Here is a 26,320-nt window from a genome sequence, read left to right on the forward strand (position 1 = left end):
TGCTGGCTTTGCAGTGGCCGGCCAGTTCACGGCTTCTGGGCCCAGGAAAATAAAGCCCCAGCTTGGGGAGAGGGATGCAGGGGCTGGAGCTGCCGGTGGGCTTTTGGAGGTGGAGGTGGGCGTCCCAAGGGCACGGGCTGGTGCCGTGGCTGTCACATTCTGTTGGGCGACGTGTTCTGTTGCTGGTAGTCGGGGGTGATTTCATCACTGGTGCAAGATTTTTGCGTTGGTTGTGCAAGATTTTTGCATTAGTTGATGCAAGAGGGCGGTCGAGGGGCTTTTCGCATGGGAGGTGCATAATTCAGAGCATACGTTTGGAGCTGGGGGGTGCAAAGTGGTCCCGATGGATACCATGGTACAGTGGGGTTTGGGTGCAGAGAGGTGCTCGTCCTTCTATCATTGGTCTCACCCTACCTCCGCCCTGTGTCCCACAGGTCTGTCGAAGATGCACTGGTCACCAGAGCATGCCCAGTCCCTGAACCAGTGGCCGGAGCAGCACCTCGACGTCTCCTCCACTACCTCCTCGCCAGCCCACAAGTCCGACCTCTACCCCAGCACCCGCCAGCGCTTCAACTACGCCTGGGCCAACGACGACATCTCGGCCCTCACCGCCTCCAACCTCCTCAAGAGGTACGCCGAGAAGTACTCGGGGGTGCTGGATGCGCCCTACGAGCGCCCGGCGCTGAGCGGCTACGGGGATGGCGCCTTCGGGCCGGTTAATGGGCAGAAGGGGGACGGGGAGCCCTGGCCCGTGCCACACGGCTCCGACGGCGCCTACCCGCTGACCCCCATCCACGATGGCCTCCCCGGTGCCAAGGCGGTGGTGCCACCCGCCGTCCCCGCCGGCAGCGCGCCGCTGGGGCTCGGCGGCTCCCCGGTGGTGTCCGCCAACCTCGCCGATCCCATCTACCCCGGGAACTCGTGCGGAGGAGCGGCCGGCTCCGGCGGGCTGGGCTCGTCTCAGGAGTACCCCACAGGCTACGGCGGCACCTACTTGCCCTCTGGCTACTGCGCCCAGCCCAGCACAGCACTTGCCCCCCCGCACCCGCCCGCCCTGCACGGCTCGGGGCTCCTGCAGCCCACGCACCCCTCGTCCGCCTTGGTGCCGAGCTACGGCTCCTCCGGCCCCGTCTACAACTACGCCTCGGGCAGCTACGCGCCGCAGCCGGGCTACGGGGCCATCCACCCGCCCCATCCCTCTGCCTCCTACCTGCCCTCGGGCATCGCAGCGCCCACCCCGCTCCCGGCCCCGCCGCCTGCTGCCCGCCCGCCCGTGGTGCCGGCGTACGGCTACCAAGGGGCCGGCTTGGCCCCCCTGGCCGTGCCACCCCTGGGCACCGAGGCGGCGGGTGCCCTGAAGAGGAAAGCCTTCGATATCTCCGGCGGGGAGGACGAGGCAGAGGGCAGGTATCGGAAATACAGCTACGAGCAGCCAAAGTCCCCCTACCCCATGTCGGACAACGGCGAGTGCCGGGGCAACGGGTTCCCGAGTGCCGGCAAGAGGCCGGCGGGAGCGGGGAGCACCGAGGAGCACAGCAGCAAGTACGGTGGGCAGCCGATGAAGAGCATGGTCTCACCACCCTATGGCACCGGGGAGGCCCCGCTACGGCCGGCGGAGCCCTTCGAGAAGTTCAGCCCCCCCCTCGCCAACGGGGAGCGGGCGGCCGAGCTGGGGCCCCCCTTCCCGCTGCGGCTGCCGCCCAAGGCGCCCGTCTTCGGCAGCCCGCCGGTGGAGGAGCAGCCCAAAAACGTCGACCCGCTGGTGTTGGAGCTGGTGAACACCAAGATCGTGGAGCGCGGGCCGCCCGTGCAGTGGACGGACATCGCCGGGCAGGTCTCCGTGAAGGCCACCATCGAGGAGGAGCTGGTGTGGCCCATCCTGCGGCCCGGCGCCTACACCGGGGCCAGCCGGCCGCCCCGCACCATCCTGCTCTTCGGGCCGCGTGGCACGGGGAAAACCCTGCTGAGCCGCTGCATCTCCACCCAGCTGGGCTCCACCCTGCTGAAGCTCAGCGGCACGGCCCTGCTCTCCACCTGGAAAGCCGAAGCCGAGAAGATCCTGCAGACCGTCTTCTTCGTGGCCAAGTGCCGGCAGCCCTCGGTGGTGCTCCTCACCGAGGCGGAGTCCCTGCTGGTGGCCCAGGACAGCGGCCAGGCTGGAAACCTCAAGTCCCAGCTCCTCTCCTACCTGGACAACGTAGCTACCTCGGCCGAGCAGAACGTGGTCATCATCGGGACCACCTCGCGGCCCGGCAGCATGGACGAGGCTTCCCACCGGCGCTTCGCCAAGCGCTTCTACATCTCCCCGCCGGACAGCATCGCCCGGCGGCAGATCCTCCACCACGTGCTGGCTCAGCAGGGCTCCTGCCTGAGCGAGCGGGAGATGGCCTCCCTGGTGCAGCACACGGAGAGCTTCTCGGGCGGCGAGCTGATCCAGCTCTGCCAGCACGCCGGGGCCACCACGCTGCACGGCTTGCCGGGCCAGATCCAGCCCACCTCCTACAAGGACTTCGAGAAAGCCTTCTGCAAGGTCCGCCCTGCCACCTCGCAGAAGGAGCTGGACTTGTTCGCGGAGTGGGATAAGATGTACGGGTCCAGGCACTGACGGCGCGGCCCCCGGGGGGTGACCGCCCGCCGCCCCCCGAACCGCGCGAGCCTCCCCGGGAAGACCCGACGACAACCACCGTCCCTCTTTCTCATGGTTTCTGACGTGACTGGGCTGGTTTGGTTCTTCGCTTTTTGGAAGCAGTCGCTCACTGAACTCAGGATAACCTATTTATTATTCGCCTGCCTCCCCGGGCAGCCGCTTCCAGACCAGCGACGCGATGAGCGGGGCTGGGGGCGCGCCGGGATTCGGCTTTCCGCCGATCCGATCGATGCAAGAGCCCCGTGCCTGTTCGCAGAGGCTCGGGTTTCCATCATTTTTCCTTGTTTCCAACAAAAATTGCCCGGGGCAGCGATGCCCTCGGCCCGGAGGAAGCGGCACGGGGAGGGGGGAGGCAGGGGGGGATCGCAGAACCCAGGGGTTTGGAGTAAAATGCTGTAGATTGTTTAATATACTAGACTTCGTTTTTATTTTTGTAAGGTATGTAGTATTTTTTTGTTTTTCTTTTTAACTACTCAGGAAAAGAATTACCTCAGAAAAAAAAAAAAAAGAAAAAAAAGAATGTGTTTTTAAAAACTCTTTTTATCTTCTCAGAAAAGGAAAAAGAGATTTGAAGGGTTTGCAGTCTTAGGACAAAGCTGTCTTGTGCATTTGCTTCCAAAAAGGGTGACAGAAAGGCGAAAGAAAAGAAAAGAAGAAAAAAAAAACTTGAAGCTGTTACAAAGATGAAAGTTGAATGTATTTTGGGTGCTTTTCACATATATTATGCCATAATTTTATTTTGATTTGTTTTGTTTTGTTTTTGTTAACATTGTTATTGTAGTGTTTGGTGGAGTAACGTGTCTTCGACGGAAGGAGTGCTAGTGCCGTAGTTTGAGAGCTGTCGCCAGCACCGCTTTTTGGATAAACCTCAGCTCGCCTCCCCCCTTTGGCCTCCGTCACCACCCCGTCGGCCTCGTGGGCTGGTGGGGTTTTTGGGTTCAAAAGTCATTTTTTTAGCGCTACGTCTTGCGCTTGGGAGGCAAACTCCCCCCCCCCCCGAACCTCAGGGTCTGCGCACGCAGAGCAGGAAAAGCCTCGGTGGGGGCGCGGGGCCGAGCGGCGGCTTCACCCTCCCAGTGCTCAGGATGCCAAAGGAGCCAGCTTTTGGGGGGGTTCCCCAGTTTTTTTGCAGTTTCCCACTGAAGCACATGCGTGCAAAGGGCATTACCGGGGAGGCCGGCGCCGGGCTGCTCCGGGAGTCGCCTCCTCCCCATCGCCTCCAAAAAGTGGTACTGGGTTCCTGAAGACTTTTTATTATTATTATTATCATATTTGACTTTGTACACTCTCTGTAACCACTTCTACCTCATTTTGCAACATATTGTACATGAAAGTATTTAATTCATGTCTTATTGATGTCTGAAAAAAAAAAAAGAAATGCTTTTGAACTGTAATGGTCTACCTCAAGAAATACTGTATTTTAAAAAGAAAAGTATTACACAGTATTAAAGAGATTACATGAAAGCCCTCCTGAGAGCTCGCGGCTCCTTGTTCCAGCTCTTGCATCCCCCAACTTTTTCAGCCCTAATGGGGTTTTGGCACTTTGGGTAAGGGTGGCTGTGGGATACGAGGGGACAAGGGACAGTAGGGACACGGGGGGCGTCCAGGTGTGCTCCATACCCTCGTTAGGGGCAGTGCATGGGGTCCAGGTGTGCCCTATTCCCTTGTTAGAGTGATTGGGGCTCCAGGTGTGCCCCATTCCCTCATTAGGGGCAGTGTATGGACATCCAGGTGTGCCCCATACCCTCATTAGGGTGATTGGGGCTCCAGGTGTGCCCCATCCCCTCATTAAGACCCGGCCACCACCAGGAGGGGATTATTCCTGTAGAGGACCCCCCACCCAAATTCTGGGGGGCTCATGGATTCAGCATGGCCGTGGGGCAGTTAGCTTTGGGGTATCAGTGGGTTTTTAGTGTCAGTGCTGCTTAGGTTTTTGCTGCTGCTGGGTTATGTTGTCTCTCTGTCAGCACCAGGTGCAATTTTTAGTTTGTTTTAAGCTGAGTTAGCTGAGTTTTAAGCTGAGTAACAGCAGAACACCTGCCTCTGCTGTTGCTGGTGTCAGTTTTGCTGGTTCAAGATCACACTCCAGGGCTGGAGGTTTTTGGAAAGGGAAGCTCTCGATTATGGATGGGGACCCTGCAAATCTGGGCAGACAGGGGGAGCGAGGCAGTTTCCTCCTGAAACTCTGTGAGATTCCCATCAAACGAGCATGCGCAGCCTCGGAGGGGAAGCTGTGCTTTGATGCTCTCATTAACAGCCACCTTCGTTAATGAACGTCCGGGGAAAAGCCGGCTGGGTGCCTGCTTGTTCCTTTTCCCACGCGCCTCGGTGGGGCTGGCGGGCGGCATCGCCTCTCCCTCCAGGCTCTGGGACCGCAGCTCAGCGGCGGTGCCAGGCGAGCAGCCCGGGTCGTGGGGCAGAATTAATTGTGCTAATTAGCTGGGCGACACCAGGGTGCCTCCGTGGGCAGCGGGGCAAGGAGCTGCGGAGGGCAGGGGGGCCGTGGTGGCGTTCCTGGCTCTTGTTGGTGTCCGTGGAGGTGCGTGGAGCCCTTTGTGCTCGGCATCTGTGACAATGAGGCCAGCCCTGGCCTTTTATTGGGACCCCCTGAGGTTACTGTGCTATGAATAAATTACTTGGTAGATGGGCTGCCGAGCTGCAAGCCTGGAAAATGGGAAGAAGGCTCCTTCCTCCTCCTCCTCCTCCTCCTGCAAAGGGAGGCTTGGTTCTGCTGTTCCCTACCTGCTGCGAGCATCCCGAGGCCGAGCACGCAGAAGCTGGTGGCACTTCACACCTTTCCTTCATCCAGCCGGTGGAGTTTGGGGTTTTGCAGTGCTCCCCTCCCCCTGTCCCTCCACGGGCCGTGTTGGGTTTCAGGGGCCCCTTGCTTGGGCAGCAGCCTCTGCTTTTGTTCCTGAGCCCAGCCATGGCCAGCAAAGTGTCTCCATGTGCCGGCGAAGCCCCCTGGCAGTGGCTGAGCTATCGCTGCTGGGGGGGGACCCAAAATAGTGCCTTGGGACCCAGCTCTGCTCTCCCCAGAGCATGGAAAGCTCAGCTGGAGGCTGCTTCCAGCTGGGATGTGATGGCAAAGGCAGCTGAGGTGGATGTTTCCCGGCACTGCAGAGCACTGAGATGAATTTGCAGCCGGGCCCTGACTTTTTGGAGGGATTTGGAGACTTGAAAATGGAAAGCATGCGTGTGGCTGAGTAACACCACAAAGCTGGTGAATCCTGCCCACTTGAGCCAGCCCGAGCTCCTGGCGTTTGGGGGATGCTCTGATCTCCCCAGCTCCTCTGCTTCTCCCAGCAGGAGAAACCCACCTCCACGTGACAGCAGGAAGAGGGCAGAGAACAGGTTTGTTTAAAAGAGACTTTCTGTAGCAAGCTCTGATAAGAGCAGCATAGAAAAAGTGATCTCGTTGAAGGCCTCTGTGACAGCGGTAGCCCACAGCTGGATTTGGGTTTTTGTCTTGTTGGTTGGTTGTTTTTTTTTTCATGCAGAATTCGTTCAGTTTTGGTAGGACCACGGTGCTGGGTTGGGTGCCTGGTCTCAGGCCACTCAGCTGGGTGGCTCCCTATGAACCTGGCCAGGTGTGTGCCCCATTTAGACAGAGGCTGAGCTTTTGGTGAGGTGAAAACTCCTGGAAATGCTCCCCAGCAGGGCACAAAGCAGCCATCCCGACCTCACCATCACCCTCTGGACTTCTCCTCACTGAAGCTCCTGAAGGTCCTGGACCAAAATCTTGGAGAAATCCATTCTCCAGGGGCTATTCTTCTCTGATCTTTGCAATGGGATTGAAAACAGCCTCCACAATGTGTGATTTGCGTCCGTGAGTCTGTGATAGTCCTCGTCCAGTGGCTAAATCCATCTGAGGTGGCAAAGTCAGCTCCAGACCCATCCCTGCCATGCCTGAGCCCTGCAGCTTGAGGGTTGCGGGGTTGTGATGATGGAGTGAGCCAGGAGAGGGGATGCTGGAGGACAGAGCCCCCTAATGTCAGCCTCACAAGCCTCTGGTGAGGGCATCGGTCCTGCTCCTGGGTCCCTGCCTTGTGCATCACCCTGCGCTGGGGCTGTCTGGGGAGAAACACGCTTGTTCTGGGAAAAAGGAGCCTTATCACGACATGGGTTATAAAGTGTGAGTGCCTGGGGAGGCTGCTGTCACCAGGGCTGCATTGCCACCTCGTGGTTACGGCTCCTCGGCTGCTCCTTGTGCAAAACCCCCTCGGTTGAACCCTGCTCTGCTTTCTGCTCCCTCTGACTATGGGGTGGAGAGGGGAACGGGCCCCATTTCCAGCCCAGTGGGGTTTGCAGGGCTCTGCATCCCCTCGCCTGGGAGGGAAATGGCAGCTTCTGCCCTTATGTTTAGGAGCGGGGTTGAGGCTGGTGGAGGTGTCCTGGCTGAGCCACAGCCAAATCCTCTCTTGGAAAAAGCAGTGACAAGTCGTTGGGGACAACAGGACCCCGGAACAATGAACTGATGCTCAGCCCTGGGAGGGACAAGGACAATGCCACCAGGGTGACAGGGGACACGTCCCTGGAATGTGGCAGCTTGTGAGGTCACCTGGGGGAGCCGTGTCCCTGGGACGTGACGATGTCAAGGGTACCCACGGCACTCATCCTGCTCTCGCTGGTGGCAGGCAGCCGGTGCGAGGACACGGTGGCAGACAAGGTGGGACGGCACACCATGAGCCGCATCGCCGCGCTGCTGTCCCTGTCCGAGTGCCGCCAGCTCCAGGGACAGCTGCTGGGACCCCAGGAGGACCTGGGGGAGACGGAGCTCCCGGGGGGCAGCCACCGCCACCGCCCCGGCTGCTCGGAAGCCCTGCGGAGCTGGCTGGAGTCAGCGGGAGAGGGGATGTCCTGGGACCTGCTGGTCCGCAGCCTCCACCAAATTGGGCGCCCCGACATAGCCCGGGAGCTGGGGAAAAACCTGAACCAGGACAGGAGCCTGGAGCTGCGCAGGAACGTGGAGGAGTACGGCCGCACCGTGCAGCACCTCACCTCCTCGCGGCTGCTGCTGCAGGGCGAGCAGCCCGCGGGGGCGCGGGGCAGGAGAGCCCTGGCTGGGGGCATGGGAGATTTGGGGGATCTGCGCTTCGAGAGGCGGCCGCCCCCACCGTACACCCGCAGCCTCCTGGGCTGGGTCAGCTCCGTGGTCTCCGGCATCCTCGGGGGGTTCCTCGTCTCCGTCCTCGTCACCCTGGCTGCTGCCTACTCCTGTCACTGGCTGGTGGACCCAGGCACCACCTGAAGCAGGGACATCACCCGGACCGAAGCATCTCCCAGAAGGGGCTGGAGGGAAACTGAGCAGCAATAAAGCCTCGTGGAGAGGCCGAGAGCTGGAGGCCAACTCCGTGTGTTCTGTGTTCTCCTTGGCTTTAGGAAGCCCTGTAGGAATCCCCTCCCGATGAACTCCAAACCTGATCCTCTGAATCATGTTGCTGAGCTTGTCACCCGATTCAGTCCGTTTTGCCTTCCCAGGAGGCTGACAGCTGCAGAGCATCCCAAAACACCATGAGGTGGCTGCTTCTCCTGGCAGCCTCAGAGTCCCCCCTCCATGCTGTGGGGTTGCAGGTTGGTGATGCTTGGAGGCATCCTGGTGGCCACAGGTACCTGGGCAGGCAGCACTGCGATGCTCTGGATCCAGCACCCCCCTGTCCATTGGGCTGCAAAGCTTCTGAGTGCCCCCCAGCACCCAGCCTGGGCAGAGGCAAAAGCTTTCTGCCATGTTATTAAGCTAAACCAGGAGCTGGGATTAATTATTTGTGGGAGAGAGGTTAATTATAACACCAATGCCTTGATGCACTATTGCTGTGGAAGTGTTTTGTGCTGCTTGGAGTTGTCCTGAATGCTCTTTGCTTTCCTGGAGCTGGGTTTTGGGACGAGCATGCTCTAGGTGCTCAACCTGTGGCTGATGTGGGGGCTTTGGTTGCTTGTTGGGCTCTCCACTACATTGGGGCTGGGCTTTTCTCTCCACAAGAGGAAAAAAAGTTCCAAGGAACTGCTGTGCAGTAAATAAAAACCTTTTGCTTTGGTTCTGATTGCTGTCATTCGAGTTAAAAATCTTTATTTTGTATCAAGAAACAGATTGCCTCAAACCAACCAACAAGCAGCGGAATACACTAACAGAGAAGAACATAAAGGACAAATAACACCGACTCATCATCATTTTATTATTTTTTTTTTCTTTTAAATGAAATTGTATCTCCTGCCCTTTAGAGAGTGCTGTTCCCTGAAGCAGTAGCGCGGTCGGTTCCTGGCACAGGGCTGCTCCTCTCGGGGCTGCTCCTTACAGTAAGCGAAGGTCAGAGCCCAGCGGCCGCCCCGCTCGTGCTGTTACCGGACCTGGGGGAGCTGCGGGAGAGGCGGCTTTGCCATCTGCCACGCTGCAGCACATCGGCCGCAGGAACCGGGGCGTTTGAGGGGGCATGGGTAGGTAGGGAGCAGAGATTTGAGGATGCTGCGTCCCTGACAGCCTCACTGCAGTGAGGGATGAGGGTGTTTACTCTGCAGGGATGGTTTTGTGAAAGCCCAAGTTGCTGCTGCTTAGGGGTTACAGATCTGCCCCCAGTGCCGTCTGTTTGCAGGGGTAGGCTGATGTCCAGAAGCAAGCACACAGCATTTATGGCAGGATGCTTCCCCCAGTGCATTTTAGCACTTGGCCTCCCTGAACACTAAAAGCTCATTGAGCAAACAGCCAGCCTTGAACCCAAAAAGCTCAGCTCCGTGTACATCCCTGTATCGCTCTGGTACCACGTCCCTGGTCAGAACTAGGTCATGTTATCGCTGTTGTCCTTTGCATGCTTTTTGGGATAACTCAGCCCCATCCCTGTGAGCAGGAAGAGGCCTTTGCACCTCCTGGTTTCCAGAGCTGCACAAGCACTGAGGCAAGTTCATGTGGTGCTTTTGGGGCACAGGACAGGCATTTACCGTGCTCAGCTACATCGTGAAGGTAACAGAATGATAGGGCATCCAAGAGAGAGAATGAAACCAAGCTGGACACAGCTTTTTATTGCAAATTCCAAAGTAAAAAGATGTACAATACAAAGGAACTCAAAGTCCAGACATTGAACTCCCAGCCCGCTGCATTTCCCTGTGCTCATTCCTACCTCCCCCGACTGGTCCCGTCCTCCTCCTTTCTTCCCATAAAGCAGAGAATAAAACCTGGGGGTGCTGGGGGAGCAAGGCTGCCATGGGGGCCTTGGACCAACCCCTGAGCAAAGCAAGCAGCGGGGTCTCACCCCGGCAGGGGGAAGCTGCCTCAGCTGGAGCATTGCTGGCCAAGAAGGGTTTTTGTAGCAGCATTTTTATGGGCCAAGCTGTTGCTGTGCACACCGTGGTGCCCGTGCTAGCTGCATGTCCCAAATTGTTACACTCAGTTGCTAATTAAGCCTCACAACACCCCTGTGAGGTAGGTAATGAGATGCCCATTTTACAGATGGGTAAAAGTGGGAGCAGAAGGCAGGGGTCCTGCTCCCCGTACTAAGAGGAGATGATGTTTCTCTTGCTGGAAACCTTGTCCTTTGTGCGCATGATTACAGCATGCAGCCACCTGGCAAAGGGGAAGTGATTTTTGTTTCTTTTTAAGTTGTTTTGAAAATGGTTGTGTTGTTGTCCATGTCGAGGCGCAGTGCCTGGCCCTAAAAGTCACGTTTAATGAATTAATTTGGACCTAGCAGAAGAAATAATTTCAAGGCGCTACCTTGGCCATTTGACGAGCAACAACTCAATTCAGATCCTGGCCCTCAGCGAGGTGAGGCACGGAGCTCAGACACGACTCAGCCCTTTGGTTCCACAGAAGATGTGTGAGGAGCTGGAGCTGGTGCTGGGCTGATGGGGTCGATGCCCGAATGGATGAGGGGCACCATGCCCATGGCCAGGAGCCCTGTGGCCACCAAGCCACCGGTCCCCAGGGATGCCCTGAGCATGGCACAAGACTGGGAGCAAGGGCGAGCCAGGCACTGGCAGGAGCTGAGACACCAACCTCCCCCCAGCAGCCTCCTACTCTGGGCTCTCTTGCACGCTTTCAACCAAAAAGCAACAAAAAAAAAGAAGTATGGAGGGGAAGGAGAGTGCAACCAGGCAAATAACTGGGACACCGAGACAACCTTACCTTGTACAGTGAAAAGGGTAACGTTTATTTTATTGTCTTTTGGCTTATAGTAACGTAATTCTTAATCATGTTGGGTAAGAACATTATGAGCCACCATGCAATTTCTAATACACTAATCTTCACTATTGATCTTGTACAGCTTTAACTTTTTTTTTTTTTTTTTGCGGCGGAAAATTAAATAAGTCAAACTCGGGTGTGGCCTCTAACATCATGGTTTTATTAATTTTTTGTTGTTCTTCAACATTGGCTTCTATATTTTAAAAAAAGGTGAACAGGAGAAGTGAATAAAGCAGCTTTAATTGGTATTTCCTTTTTTTGCCCTTCCCCTCTGCTCTTTTCAGAACACGGTAAGAAACTAACCAAAAAGGGGAATTTGATAAATGGGGGGAGGGAAGAGAGCTACTTGTTGTAGTCTTGACTTCTTGGCTATGCCCCTTTTATTGCCAACACCACCCTCACTTTATGCCCACAACCCTGAATCTGGAATATAAACTCTGTGTATGCCTTTGAATTCAGACTTGTGTATGACACCGACGTCCTTAATGCTTTTGGACCCAAGTTCCCCTCTGTCCTTGGCTTCACCTAGTGAAGACGCACCGAAATGCAGATCCGGTATCTTCAGCACCTGTGCTGATGGCGCTGCCTGCCCCGAGCAGCAAACCGAGGTGAAGAACAAAGCAAAAACCCTGCAAAACTTTTCTCTGAGCAGAAGGACTTGCCTCCAGCCAAAGAACAGGTGAAGACACTGTTTGTTCCTCTCCCTTTTTAAGCCATACCGATTAACGACACCACCGGCCTCTCGCGTTTCATACAGATCTAACATTTAAAAAAATAAATATATATACAGAGTCTGAAGGGATTTTTCTGAAAGTAATTGAGCAGCTTAATGAAAGTGCCAGCATGAACGCTAAATGTACCAAGCTTCACCTACGAGTCAATAGCCCAGCTTAAGAACAATTATGAAGTTTAGCCAAATCTTGCATAGAAGTGGTCAACTTATTGCACATTGGAACCCAAAAATGCCTACTCCTGATGTTGCAAAGATCACTTGCAATAAAGCCTTTTGACTGTTTGTTTAAATCTATTTATTTTTTTTGGAGGGTAGGGTTTTGTTTTCTTCTTTGGGGGACAGTTACTGGCTATCTAAAGTCTAAGGACAACAGAAAGATATTAAAAAAATAAAAATAAACATGGACAATGGCATAAGCCAGAAGCCATTCTATTATTTTTGTAGTTCTTTGTATTTACAAAAAGGCATGCTGATAAAATAAAATGATATATTACAGTATTTATAATATTCTCTTAAAAAGTTCAACCACACTTTTCAGCTATTTTTTTTTTTTTCTTGTGCTGTTTACAATGGAGCCTGTACATATGTATGTTTTTTCTCTGTTATTATACATCATATCCTAGGAGCGACTGGGGCAAGAGCTGACAGGATAGAAAAGGTTCCTTGCTGTGTGCCTGGGCGCAGCAGAGCTGCTCCCGGCACGGCGATGGCTGGCCTGCGTGCGGCGAGCGGCTGACTTGGCACGGCTGTCTGCTGCGTGGCTTCCTGCGCTGCGAGCGACTCCTGGAAAAACGTCATGGGGTGGGGGGGGTGAGCTTACGCCAACCAGGATTCCTCCTGCCATCGACAGGTTCTGGTGTCTTTTTTTTCCGCTAGGATGGGCGCCCTTGGTTTTGGTCCACGGTCCAACACCGCGCTCGCGTGCGGCGCAGCCCGCGAGATGCCCGGCTGGGGTCGGCAGCGGCGCCGACCCCGGCGTCTCCTTTGGGCTGCGGCGCTGCCAACCTTACCCTGTGGGGAGACCCGTGCTGGCCCTGAAGAAAAAACAGCGCCCAGAGCACTGGCTGAGAGCTGGCTTAGTCAGGAGGACACCGCGAAACGTGCCGGGGGACGGCGGAGAGGCTGGGATCGCTAGGAAAACAGAAATGTTTGACCTTCTCTTCTGTGGCACTATTTACTGCTGCAGCGAGAAGACTAGGCAAGAGGTAGCTCTGATTCCTACCCACCCTGCAGGGCCTTTTTAGTTGCCAGTCCGTGAAAGCATAAGAGATGGGAAGGAGGCGAAGGCACCTGACGCCCGGCTCGCCCCCCCTGGCACCCCCGGGCTGGTGCTGGTCCCACCGCCCACGGGCATGCAATGCCTTTTGCTTCCAACAAAAAAAAAAAGCAAACCACAACTCATGGCTACAGAAGCATAAAAAAAAAAAAACACAAACCCAAACCCGTGCAGTGCTGCAAAAGCCAACGGAGGAGTGGAGGAAGGGGTCGGGGCTGCTGAAAGCTGCCTGGAGCGGGGATCCCAAGGGCCGTGGGCCAGCTGAGTGCGGTGAGCTCCCTGCAAGCTCCCCACATCTCTACCCATGGAGATGCCATGCTACGGTCTTTAGCACTTATCTCCACAGGGGAAGGAAAAAAAAAAAAAGTGTCTACGCTGCAGGATGGAGGCTGACTAATAATTAATATTATGCTAAATATCGCAGGATACAAATTAACTTACTGGCTGGTATTTAAGCCCTAGATTTTGGTTTTACAGTGACAGAGTATAACGAGCCATTCTCAGGTTTTAACATCTCCCCTTGGATGAGGTCCAGAGCAGCATTTAGTTTTGTTATATTTCAGTGTGCAAAAGACGGCTGTATGGGAAAAAAAAGACACGCTGTTAAACATACACACACACAAGTATTTCATCTGCTTGTTTCATTTTTTTTTTTTTTTCTACTGGCAGGTCTATGAAAGATTGCTAAGAACGGGTAAGTACCGGTGAAGGGCATGATTATTGTTAAAGTTTATCTCCAAATACAGTGTACGGTAGTCAGTGGAGTGCCTCGAATTTATGGCTTAACACACTGCTGTGGACAGATTACTGAGTGTCTTGTGGCTTAATGATTCCTCATGCATGGTTCCTGGTCACGGCATGCCATCATGCAAATCGTTTCTATGCATTGAACGAGCACTTTTAGTTTTGGGGAAATCAGCCTGCGCTGGTTGCAGGCTGAAGGTACCCGATTACCCCATCTCCCAAACCAAGTAAAGCCCATGTAGAAAGTAGAATGCAGATAATAAATATCAAATAAACTATGACAATTAATTAAATGGCATGGGCTAAATGGGTGGTTAGTTTCTTTTTTTGTTGTTTTGCTTATTTTCACTTTTTTTTTTGATTTTGCTGCTTAGCTAAATGCAAATCTAATTTTGCATGAACAAACCCTTTAACATCGTGACTTCTGGGTTTTCTTTCAATAATAATCAACAAAATGGGAAAATAAAATCCATTTTTGGCTGCTTTGGAAAATATATGAATCCCAGCAGCGGGTTTTGTTTCTGTGTGTGTGTGTTTTATTTTGCTTGTTTGTCCTAAGTTGCATTGACTGATGTGGAACATGCAGTATCCACCTGCCCAAACAATAGAAAATCCATTTTTTTTCCTTTTTTGTTTTTAAATGTTTGTTTACAAGGGTCCTTTAAACAGGTGGTAGGTCACTGCTTTAGATGCAACGCTGTCACATAGTAAGCAGACTATGTTTGGTATAAGATCTTCAGGTAAGTGTCTCCACAGCTGTTCTGTATTGATATATTTCATGAAGTTTGTAAACAATCTTTTTCACTTGCAAATATTTTTAAATTTGTACAATTCTATTATTTTGTCTCAACACTTGGATTCCCTGACATCTTTTTGTCTTTTTGCCTTTTCTCGTCTTCCTTCCTCTGCCCGTTGTTGTTTCTCCTTCTCAGGTTTAGTCACACTGTCATATGACGGGAGAGATGCCGTGGATGGGGTGCCTTCTTTTTTCTCCCTGTTTGTTCCTCCGTTTTCCAGTTTTGTGGGGACAGGCCTTCGGCTAACAAACCCCCGTCTGGCTAAACGAGCCCTGTAAGCCCTCTGCATAACCACTGCTGAGACTTCTTCCTGCTTACGCCGCAGCGTAGTTGTGATGGGCTCATAAGACACTTTGGAAGGGTTGGATGCCACAAATCTTTCCTCCATCTGTTGTCTCAGTATATCCAGCTCTCCACTGTCCCCCAGGACACGTTTGGTGAAGGCAAACAGGATGTCTAAACAGTGGATCCTGTCTCCACTTACCATAGGCAGGTCCATGGCAATGAGTTCAATGGTGTTGGGTTTGGGGACCCGGAGAGGATGTTCCAAAGCATCAGCAAAGTCTGCGAGCTTGCTGTACTCTATGAACTGCGTGGCGTCGGGATCGAACTTCTCCCAAATCTCGTAGAAAGTTTCAAAGTCATCCTCACTCAGCGGATCCGCACTCTCCTCTGTCGCCACGCTGAAGTTCTCCAGGATGATGGCAATGTACATGTTGACCACGATCAGGAAGGAGATGATGATGTAACTCACAAAGAAAAAAATCCCCACTGAAGGGTTCCCACAATCCCCCTTAAAACCACTCCCGGGATGCTCCTTGTCTAGATCGCAGTCTGGAGGCCGGTTTAGGATGGGCAGCAGCAGGCCATCCCAGCCAGCCGATGTGGTGATCTGGAACAAGCAGATCATGCTGTTGCCAAAGGTCTCGAAGTTGAACATATCATCTATGCCAGCCTCATGCTTGACGTAGGCAAAGTTTGACATGCCGAAGATGGAGAAGATGAACATGACCAAGAACAGCAAGAGGCCGATGTTGAACAAGGCGGGCAAAGACATCATTAAGGCAAAAAGCAAGGTGCGGATTCCTTTGGCTCCTTTGATCAAACGCAGAATACGTCCAATACGAGCCAGTCGGATGACTCGGAACAGCGTGGGTGATACAAAATACTTCTCAATGATTTCAGCCAGGAACATTCCTAAAGAAGAAGGAAAGGGACAAGAGTGACAATGCAGTGACGTGCAGTCTGCTTCCTCTTCTGAACCTAGGCAGGGGACTGGGAACACTAAACACATTGATTTTCAGAAGGGCTCTGTGTTTATGAGGCCTCACTTTCAGGCATCTGAGTCTTGGCTAGCTGCTCAGGCTCCCCAGACAGCTCCCCTGCCTGGAGAGTAGGAGAGGTACAGCTACAGAGTGATTAATTCCACCTGGGTAAGGATGGATGAGCTGTTTCTTAAGAGGTGTCTGGCTGCTCAACTCTGCCATGGGATTCTAGACAACACATTCAGGTTATGGGCTCTGTTTTGAAGATGCTTAAACACACATAAGACTAATGTTATTTCAAGCAGCAGCCAAATTTTGATTTAAGTTTTACACTGCAGGACAGCCTCTGAGTTCTAATTTTGTTTTGTCAGTATGCCTGGGCACAGCTGCGTCCAGCCAGGTCTTTAAGCAACCCTGTAGTATTTGTGAGGTTTCCTGTGTTTTACAGATTAGCTGCTAAAACCAAAAACCTGTTGGAGGAAACTGGTTGATTCAACATTCAACTGAACTGAAAACAAAAGTGCAAATCACATGCTGATGTAGGAAGCACTGCAATGCTATTTTCAGTGGTTAGTAAGCATTATAACATTCCAACGAGGTGAGTAAAATTTCTGTTTTTAAAGACAAGGAGAGTAATTGTCAAGTGTTTTACTCCATACAACTGGAAATGAATGCCAGAATAGAGGGAGAAAGGTGCATGAGTCAGGACTTTAAGCTGCCAAACTCTGCCACCATCTCTTCACATGGCTAAAAAGAGAAGCCAGCAGTCCTGGTACCTATACATCCTCTTCAATGACAAAAATGTGCCTTACTCTGCACACACCAGGAAAAACAGCCTAACACTCACAGCCCTCTAAGTTGCGTTGCACTTACCCACAATGGACAGAATCACAACCACGAAGTCAAAAATGTTCCACCCGATGGTGAAATAATAGTGCCGCAAGGCGAACATCTTCAGCACACACTCACAGGTGAAGAAGATGACAAACACCAGGTTGATCCAGTAAAGGATGTCCTCCATCTGCTTGCTTTGTGTGTCTGTCTCCACCATCATGGTCACCATGTTGAGGCAGATGAGCATCATGATGACTATATCAAAAGCTTGCTGAGTTACAAAGTCAAAGACAGCTCCCTGAATACGGTTCTGTGCAAATGGGGAGAGACAATGATCCAAACAGGTTTGAACACAAAATCTAGTGTTAAGACAGCAAGTTGTTTTCCTTTTGGTAACAACGTGCATCAGGACATAGATTTTCAGAATCCTTTAAGGCTTTCAAGGCACCCTCTAGCCTCAAATCAATTTGTTCATGGGAAAGGTAGGGAAAATGCTACTATTTATATCAAAAATGGACTACCACAACCCTACTACCAGCGCATATCTCACTCTTTGTTGGGAGCAAAGGCAGAGTGATGCAATTTCATTGACAGCTGGAGAGAGCAGCCAGGTCCCCCTTGCAGTGGTGGCTCTGACTGCAGGGTACATGAACTCACATCACCTATTTTGCATCCTGGCAGTAGTCAGGAAGAAGAGCAGGATGACTTATCCATAGCATTACCTACGAGACTCACCACAAAGCCTTTCACAAGGCAGGGAAACGTGCTTAGATCTCAATCAATGTAACCCACATGGCTGGCTGACTGTCCAGGACCCTACTTACTAATGCCAGGCAGCCACCCCCTCTCTCTGCATAGCCTCTTAGCCACAGCATTTTCAGATTGTTTTGTTGATTCAAGTGAGCCAACTGATTAACACCAACCACAGCTGTAGCATTTTAACCTTTCTCAGATCATACCTGGATTATAATGACAAGAACATGGTGATGTGCACTCCAGCCTGAGTTAGAACAAAGGCTGCTTTTGGAGCTGAAACTCCTTTGAAAGTCTATTCTGCAGTTCCCTTTATAACATACTCACCAGAGGTCGGGGAATAGGCTTTTGAGGTTTCTTTGAGCCCAGTTTTTTCATGGCATTATAGTACTTCTTTTGTTCTTCTGTCATGAAAATATCTTGACCTCCAAAGTAAAGGGGCAAAGGAAAACTGGTTACAATCAGCTCATGCACCAGAAAGGGAAGGAATAACATGCTAACTAAGTCATGAGGATACCTGCCATATGGGAAGTTGGTGGCAGCTATTTTAGACAGAAATAACTTATACTAATACCCAAGATCTACTGATTTTCCTTTGAAGAAAACGGAATATTTTTTCCTACGAATAACCCACTTTATTGCGCTATATCCTTCCCCATCCTCTCTATCTCATTTGTGATAAAGAGGTAGCAGAGGTGTTGGTTTTTTTTTCTAAAATGGAGGCCATTTAGCAGGTATTCCATACACACAAATCCTTAGCTTGACTTCCAAAGAAGAAAAGCACAACTAGAGAGAGAGTGAAAACAACAGTGGCAAGGAGGATATCTTACCTCCAGTCTATATATTTCAGTCAAGGAAAAACAAATAAAGAATTAACAAACAAACAAACAGAAATGCATGTGGATTTATTCTAGGGAAAAGTTCCAATCTAGCTAGAGTTTTACATACAGCTTTGGGTCACTTTGTACTCTCTGAGCCTGTTCTTCTAGTCCCAGTGGGGCTTGTGCCAGGAGCTCAAGGTCCTGGGCCTTAATATGCAGAAAAACCCCACCAGCTTGAATTATCAACATTCCTCAAATGGGTCTCAGCTCCCCTGCTAATAAGCAAATACTTATCTTTTTCTTTTGTTGATTGAAGTTGTCAATGATGACACCAATGAACAAGTTCAGGGTGAAAAAGGAGCCAAAGATGATGAAGATAACAAAATATATGTACATGTAAATGTTGTCCTCGTACTTGGGTTGCTCTTCTTGCTGCAAGGGAGAAGAGAAATAAATGACACTGCAAAGACATCACACAAATATAGTCAAAATGAGCTCTTGTTTCTTTAGAAGTTTCCTTTTTGTCTAAAGACAGCTTTCTTGTAACTTTCTACACCTTCTTAACTGTAATTCTGTGCTGAGGGGAGGTCCCCATTCTTTTCCCCAGCACTCTACCTCCCACCTGTCTCAGAAGCACAGCTCAGCATCAGCCAGGATGAGGTCAGTGCTCCTGTATGAGGCATACACAGTATACAGTAATTTGTAAATCACAAGGGAAATGATCACTTTAATGACAAGCACTGTCAAAGTGAAGGCATCATTCTTTCTTTTGAAGAGGGTAGTATAAATCCATCAGTTTATCAAAAAAGGGAAAAACATTTTTACGCTGTCTTAACGTTGTCATGCTGTTTGCTTCCAGCCTTGCACCCAGTGTAGAACAAGAAAAATCCATTCAAAAATATTTTCTTACAAGACCAAGGAAAGAGAATAAAAAGAAAAAAGGAAGTATTTTCATGGTTCCAGCATGTAAGAACAAGAAAAGTGCCTGAAGAAAGAGCTCCAAAAGAGAGAATATCAAAAATTCAGTCACTTGGGTACTTGTTGATGAAGTGATGAAGGTTCATTGAGGATCTCCTGGCTAATTCCCCCCATAATATATTCTGATGACAAAATATATATTGTATTCCTTTTTTCAGTGTATTTCTAGTCCACCAGGAGTTTCCCTGCCTCTAAAGCAACCAGGGGACAGCCCTGCTGGGGATTTGTTTGAGCATCTTTTATCTCACCACAGTAACAGCAGCAAACGAAGTCACAACATGAAATATGTTGCATAAGCATAGTTCTACAATTTTTACTGTTGACTTTTAGCAAAATAGCAGTGTGAACTACAGGAAGGCGAGCTTGTGAGTGGTCATGCACTTTACCTTTCTGGAATCTACTGCTGCATACATGATGTCCATCCAGCCCTTGAAAGTGGCCTAGCAAAGAAAACACACATTCTTTTAGAAATCACCTGAAATAAAGATGAACAAGCCTGCTTTGTGCCAGCTATGTCAGGAATTCCCTGGCCCTTGTCACCTCCCTTTATAAGTAACTTTAATATTACTTAAATATTTATCTTTTCATTTAACCTAAATGGGCAGGTTTACTGTCAGCTCATGGATGATTTGGTTTGCTCTTTTAAAGAGTGGAGCTGGGAGCCCCACATCAGCAAAGGGATGAAAGCTAAAATGGTGTTTTTTCTTCCAGAACCAAACCTGGATGGATTTATTTAGCGGGATGCTGTATTTCATGGAGTCCAAAAAAGCAGTCCAAATGCAGAGAGTATATCAGAAAAATCTTGGGTTTCCCACTACTAGGGAGGCAGTGAAGGCAAAACTTACAACTTGCAGGAGAGCCAGGTATCCTGCCCCGACGTTGTCGAAGTTAATTTTCACATTCTTCCATCGAATCTCAGTGGAGTTGGGCGGCATCAGGGCTTCGCAGTCTGTCTTGTTGTTAACAATATCTATTTCAAAGCGCTCCTCGGATGTTTCATTAAAGCAGTAATGATATTTCCCGGCAAACAGGTTAACCCCCATAATGCTGAAAATCAGCCAGAAGATAAGGCAGACCAACAACACATTCATAATGGAAGGGATAGCGCCAACCAAGGCATTGACAACCACCTGTGTTGGAAGGGGTGGGAAAAAGTTTCAGTACAAAACACAAGGCAGGAGACAGCAAGCATTAATACAGCTCTTTTTGGGGAGGGGAATAGGAGGTAAGGCCACTGACAGATCTGTGGCATTTACTCCACGCAGAAGTTGGCAGTGAACTTATTCCAAGCAGTAAAAAATTCAGCTTAAAAGCCACCTACTGAAGCTCTGTTTTTAAAATAAAACAGGCCAGCTTATTAGATTTGCTGGGTTTGGTTTTGGATTTGTCACTTCTTTCGGTAAACAACGATTATTTTAAATCATTTTAGTTGCCAAAAGGGAGAGGGGGGCATTACTGAGTGAGGCTCAAAACTCTCTTCTCGGTCTCAAATAGGCTCCTAACTACAATTTTCTCAGAGCCAAGCCTGAGGATGCTTTTGCTCACGGATTTGATGGGTCTTAGCAGCCAGTGGCCCTTACGGCCATTCCCCACTTTCAAACAAGGCTGTTATCACTTCGGCGCCTGCCTCCTGCTCCCACCGAGGTCACCAGCAAACTGCGAGAGGCTGACTTCGATGGGAACAGGACCAAGCCCCGAATTGCTTTGTTAGGACTAAGCAGTGAGTTGCTGTAAACATCAAGATCATATTGGTGACTAAGCAAGGCCAATCATGTTGTCTCAGGCAGACAGCTGAGCATGCAGCTATGCAGGCTCAAGAAGACAGAAAAGCCATGTTCCTTCCTCCAAACTGCAGCAAACACAGCAGGGAGTGGGAATGGATTTGGTCAGAGCTTGTGTCTTCCACCATCTCCTAATTTTAGTGCCCACGGTTTGGGAGCACCATGTCCCTAAGCATCCCTGGCCAACACATGACAAAATTTAAGCTACCAGACTTTTAATAGAGTTAGGTCAGCAGGATATTAAATCTTTGATGATGGTCTCCTAATTTAGATTCCTTTAATAGATGAACGGCAGCTAAACTGTTTTTACCCCTGCACCTCAGCTTTGAAAAGACTTCTCGACACAGTGTGATCCAGGAGCCCTCGGACAGCAGCTCCTGAGCCACTGCTGGCCCTGCCACTTCTCCTGGCCACGGCCAGGCGTCCCCTCTCCTTGTACAAGATCTGTTTGCTGGATGCAGTCGCCACACACGTGCTAAGCTCTGCAGCAAGCGCCCATCCTCCATCCTAGTAAGCATGAAGGAAAACTGAAAGAAAACAGTGATCTAGACAATGAGCAGCATTGCAGCAATTAGTAAATGACATCCTGAACTCATCGCTGTGTCCACAGGGAGTTCTGAAGGCAAAGATTTGAGGCAGGCCCTGCAGACAGGCTCTGTACACAACAACGCCTTTGCTTACATTCCTCCTTCACCCAAGTAGGATGCTTCGCTGCTGCACACTGACACAACAGCAGCACGCCTTTTTGTTCTAAAATCCTTCAGCTATCGGCATGCTGGTCTATTCCAGCTCGTCACAACAAGCAAAAAAAGTGTTATAGCCTCTTGAAATATGGTCACTTACAGGATGTTAAATTTATACAGCATTTAAAAAAGATTCGAGCGAAGGAACATGGCTTTTGTGTGCAGACTGTACATTGGCAATTGACAAAAATGCATGCATGTTTCATAGCATTACTGTCAAACTTCCTGAATAATTTAAGAGCAGAGCAAGCTCTTTAAAATGCAGATTACTATGGAGTAGAGAAAAGCAAAGAACTACATTTTCTGTTTCCTTTGCAAAGGCATTTCAAATCTCTATTCTCTGGCTTAGAAGAATTGTTCTGGTTGTACAGGGCAGCAACACTTGTCTTCAAGTCAAAATAAAGGAAAAATAATTGGGTTTAGGTAACTAACAGGGTCACTGGTTAGCAGTCATAATTCTGGATCAATTTTGCTGTCGTGAAAATCCCCCGCTTTAAGCATAAGAATTTCCTGACTGTGTATTATAAATCACAGCTGCTCTCCAGCATGGCTTTCAAATAGCTTTTCATACCTACACGCTTAGTGCTGGGTCTTTTCTTTTAGGATCACACTAGCCTTTTTTCCTGACACTCACACAAACTACTGTGTAGCAATACACTAGCAAAAACGACCACGTGCTTTAGTGGCACCGAAATTAATTAGAGCTGCACTGATAATCTGCTAGGGGCGAAACAATTCCACCTCGAGAAAATTGGTCCGGGTGCACACTCAGCCTGCTGCCCCAGCATTATTGGTCTGGGGAAGATTTGTATCAAGGAAAAGGGACTCAGGTGCCCGACAGGGCGACAAAGCTGGGGTTGAGGAGGGGACAAGGAGCAGCACACAGCCAGTAAAAGCTCTAGCTTCGTGCTGATGGAAGAATTGTCGTCCTTTGGTACCCTATTACATAATAAAGTTTAGCATTAAGCTAACAGAGCCTGACACAAAATAAAGAATCACGTATCAGGGAAGCAACAATTCTCTTTGGACTTATTATTATATCGTTTGCTTCTATCACTTCCTACAGAATCTGAGAATTCCTGATTAGTTTGTGGCCTATTTCATGCTGCACTTTGCACTCAATTACATTACAGCAAATCCAAAGGAAATCAGAATGATCCAGGGGGAATCACTCCAGTCAAACCCTGCAGTAAAACTGCAAATGCAATTTCTTTTTTATATGTAATATAATCTTATCTCTTGTAATATCTCTAGTTGTGAGCTAACTGGGATTTAGCAAAGACCTAAATTATTGTTCTAAGAACAAGTGGGAAACCCATTCATATGACATACCCTTTACTTACAGTATAACACATAATTTTTTATTATTTTTTTGCATATTCTTAGGAGACTATTTCAATCCCAAATGGAAAAAAAAAACAAAACACCCAAATACTGAATATTAGTGGCAAAGTAACAAGACACTGAAATAATTTCAAATCCCCAAGACAGTGGTGCTGTCTAAGAATTTGAGGAAAGCTTGTTAAGTTCAATGCTTTGCTTGTGCTTCGTTGCTAGTGTCACAGTGACAGGACAGGGGACCGTAAAAGCATGGTAAAGGGGAGGGAGTGGAAAGGAAAAGCTTCACTACCAGACAAGGCTTCCAGTCACCACCAGACTGGACCGAGAACAACAAGGTGCAACAAGAGGAATTAAACCAAAGCCTTTTTTTTTTTTTTTTTTTTTTTTTTCCTCAAACAGCTGAGCTCTCCACTGGTCCCTTCCTGAAGGCCTGGGTTATCCAAGAAAGGAAACAGCCTTTTACCCCCGTGCAGGCAGACTGGATTTTTTTTTAAACCCCCTCAGAGATTCTTTCGATCGAATTCCAGCAGCGGCCAGCACCGAGAGGGGGGTGGAGACCCTGAGGTGGTTCAAATTCTGCTTTTTTGCACCTGGTGATTCTCCCTAGATAGAAGAGTTACAGCTGAGAAGCCCCCTCGGATGCTAGAGGTCAAAGCCAGGCTAAATGAGAACAGCCAAGTGTTAACATATTCTACAAATGGCATGTGGCTTGGGCCGGTAATTAATGTAATGAGGCAGCTGGATGCATCTCCCCTTTCTTAAGAGGGGAGTGTGCAGCAGTGGGCAGGGTGAGGGGACATCGACGGTAAAGGTGATCGAGTCAGCAGCTGCATCATGGTTCTGTTGGGAATTTGTCTTTCCACCAGTTTGATCAGTTCTAGCATGCTTAAAAAAAACCGCTCCACGGGCATGCAGAAGGATCAGCTGCTAATGGCATCTTACCCTCATCCCCTCAAATCGGGACAACGCTCTTAAAGGCCTCAAAGCTCTTAGTGTCCTAAGGGACTTTATGGCACCTAGTTCCGAGTAGCCCAGGGCATTAGCTACAAGGCTGACTAAAGAGACCTACACAGAAAATAGAAAAAAAGAAAAAGAAAGAAAGAAAGAAAGGAAAAAAAAAAAAAAAGAAAAAGAAGAAAAAAAAAAAGAAAAAAAAAAAAGGTTCCAGACTGTTAGAACAAATCCCCTAGCACTGATTGCCCAGCCCCGGCTGCCAGCCTGGGCGGCCCCCATAGATAAATACCGAAGACATGACACCAGCTGCCTACTTCACTTGACTGAAACGACCTGGAAGGAAATAATGCGGTTGAGAAAGGCATAAGAAAAGAACATAGGGGAAAGATAAGTGAAAGAGAGGCAGAGACACACAGACGGAGAAGGGGGCTGTCGGAAGGAAGAGCCCAAACGGATGACAAAAACCTTACCCTCGCCCTTTACTGTCTGCAGGATCCCAGCGGCTCCCATTAAATTAAGCCAGACAAATTTTAAAGGTACCTATGAGAAAGAATACAGATAAATACACACACTGCACCACCTGCGCTCAACTCGTACAGCAAGCCACCTTGCTCGTGCTGAGCGGCAGCGTTTCCTCCACGGCAATGGCCTTCGGGGACAGGACGCGTGCCTGAGAGTCTGCTTCGGTCAGAACACCTCTGGAAAGCACCAACACTGAGCCCAGAGTGTGGGGTCAGCCTCTGGGGCAGCTGAGCCCAGCTCGTCTTGCCTTAAAACCCAAGAGTAGGGTGTGGGTTTTCTGCTTGTACCAGAGCAGCTGCCTGCTTGAAGCTGCAGGGACATTTGTGAGCATCTTTGAGGGATGGTTAGGTGAGATAAGCACATCTTACCGATAGGCAAACTACAGCAATTAGTGGTTGCTCAGGCTCAAACACCAAAATTATGACAAAGCTGGGGCCAGGTTTCTTTATACCAGTTTTCAATGCCGTAACCACAAAGACAACCTGTTTTCTTTAGCAGCCTGGAATCAGTTTTAGGCTTGACGCTTGCAAATTACCAAATATCCTTAGCCCACTGGGACCATGGGCAGCCCAGAGCCCTGCAGGATTAACCAAAAGCTTGAAAGCACAGGGCCATCTACTTTTTGAACTGGCACGTGCATTTAGGGCAGTAGTCCAATTGCCACGCGAGCCAATGGAAAATTCTTTGGATTAGATGACACAAGACTTGGCCATATGTAAATAGTATCTACAGACACCATTTCACCAGCATCCCACCATCTTCCATTTTTGGCTAGAATCACGTTACAGACACAGATAAGAACAGATATGTCAACCTTGTTTTAAAGGAAAAAAAAAAAAAAAAAAAGACATCAATATACAGTAACAAATAATGGAAAAACATGAGACCTCCTACAACAGATGTGGGCTTTTTGTTTTGTTTAAATCTTAATTCCCAGAATAGGACACTTCCTATTTATCTTTCCTTAAAAAAAAAATAAAATACTAACATGAAATTAATTACAGGGATGATCTTTATAAAAGCACATATATTCCAGGAAAATTTCAGGACCAGATTTCAAATGGATAAATATGCAGAGGAATTTCTGTTCTCTGTTTTGGACTTCCTTCCTCAGTTGTGACAATATCCTTTTCCCGTGATATAAAAGGGACAAAACCAGGGACTCAGATGTAAAGCTACATTTGCACGGTCTGGTCTAAAGAACCATCTTTGGGTATTATGGGTAGCAAAAGACTCTTACTCTTAAAAGACTCTGTGGGCCAAGCACATATTTCCTCATCCACCATCAGAACATGCTCTCTACCCATTACAGCTTTCCAAGAATGGCTAACGCTGCCCAGGCAGCAGCATAGGAACATGTTTTCAGTCTCTTTGGGAGAGGGATGTTTGGAAGAATTAAAAAACTTGGTTGTGGTTGCAGGACACAGATATCACCTTATTTAACTGCTTGTGCATGTGCTTAATGCTTTTTTTCTGTCTTCAGATTTGCACCAAAATAAGTGCACAAAATGAAAGCCACAATATATGGCAACATGGCTCTTTGTTTTTTTCCATGCGGTTTCCTTTTTTTTTGGATTTTGAAGTTACACTGATGAAAAAAAAAACAAAAAACAAAAAACACGCCAGGGGCATAGTAAAAAAAAAAAACACAAAGGTTTACAACAAAGCCCTTGTGAAACAAACTGAGCCTGCCAGGGAAGAGACAAAGGGCACTGCAACACTGGTACACTCCTGGTGCCCTAAAGTTTACCTATTTCAAAGATGAGATTTGAAAGAATGGACTCTGTTTGAAACACTGGGGTTGCACAGAACTTTGAGGACATGCAAATTAGGCTGGAAACAAGCAGAACAGAAAGTCTTACAAGGAATCACCTGCAGGACAGACTAACGGTGAGACCTCGGTCTCAGGCAGGGCTGCACAAGCAGCAGCAGCAATTGGCAGAAGCTCAAACCTGGCCCAC

General features: G+C 49.5%; 2 protein-coding genes across 3 annotated transcripts in view; one reads left to right on the forward strand and one right to left on the reverse strand.

Moving 5' to 3' along the window:
- Window positions 1-445: 445 nt before the first annotated feature.
- FIGNL2 (fidgetin like 2) lies at window positions 446-2,605 on the forward strand (the record flags this gene model as incomplete). Its single annotated transcript, XM_084303489.1, has 1 exon — window positions 446-2,605. The coding sequence occupies one exon, from the start codon at window positions 446-448 to the stop codon at window positions 2,603-2,605; it is 2,160 nt and encodes a 719-aa protein (XP_084159615.1).
- An 8,218-nt stretch (window positions 2,606-10,823) lies between these two features.
- The window catches only part of SCN8A (sodium voltage-gated channel alpha subunit 8), a gene marked incomplete at its 5' end in the record, with an annotated part of 55,850 nt that continues 40,353 nt past the window's right edge, over window positions 10,824-26,320 (reverse strand). For both annotated transcript variants that reach the window (XM_084303587.1, XM_084303586.1), the window contains 7 exons: window positions 10,824-15,564; window positions 16,506-16,776; window positions 17,547-17,651; window positions 18,335-18,472; window positions 19,405-19,458; window positions 19,864-20,148; window positions 23,826-23,948. In XM_084303587.1, the coding sequence (XP_084159713.1) occupies window positions 14,417-15,564; window positions 16,506-16,776; window positions 17,547-17,651; window positions 18,335-18,472; window positions 19,405-19,458; window positions 19,864-20,148; window positions 23,826-23,948 (2,124 nt within the window). In that variant the 3' untranslated portion in view covers window positions 10,824-14,416. The remainder of the gene's footprint in view (window positions 15,565-16,505; window positions 16,777-17,546; window positions 17,652-18,334; window positions 18,473-19,404; window positions 19,459-19,863; window positions 20,149-23,825; window positions 23,949-26,320) is intronic.

The sequence above is a fragment of the Netta rufina genome (assembly GCF_964035555.1).
Source record: "Netta rufina genome assembly, chromosome: 30".
Taxonomy (NCBI): Eukaryota; Metazoa; Chordata; class Aves; order Anseriformes; family Anatidae; genus Netta; species Netta rufina.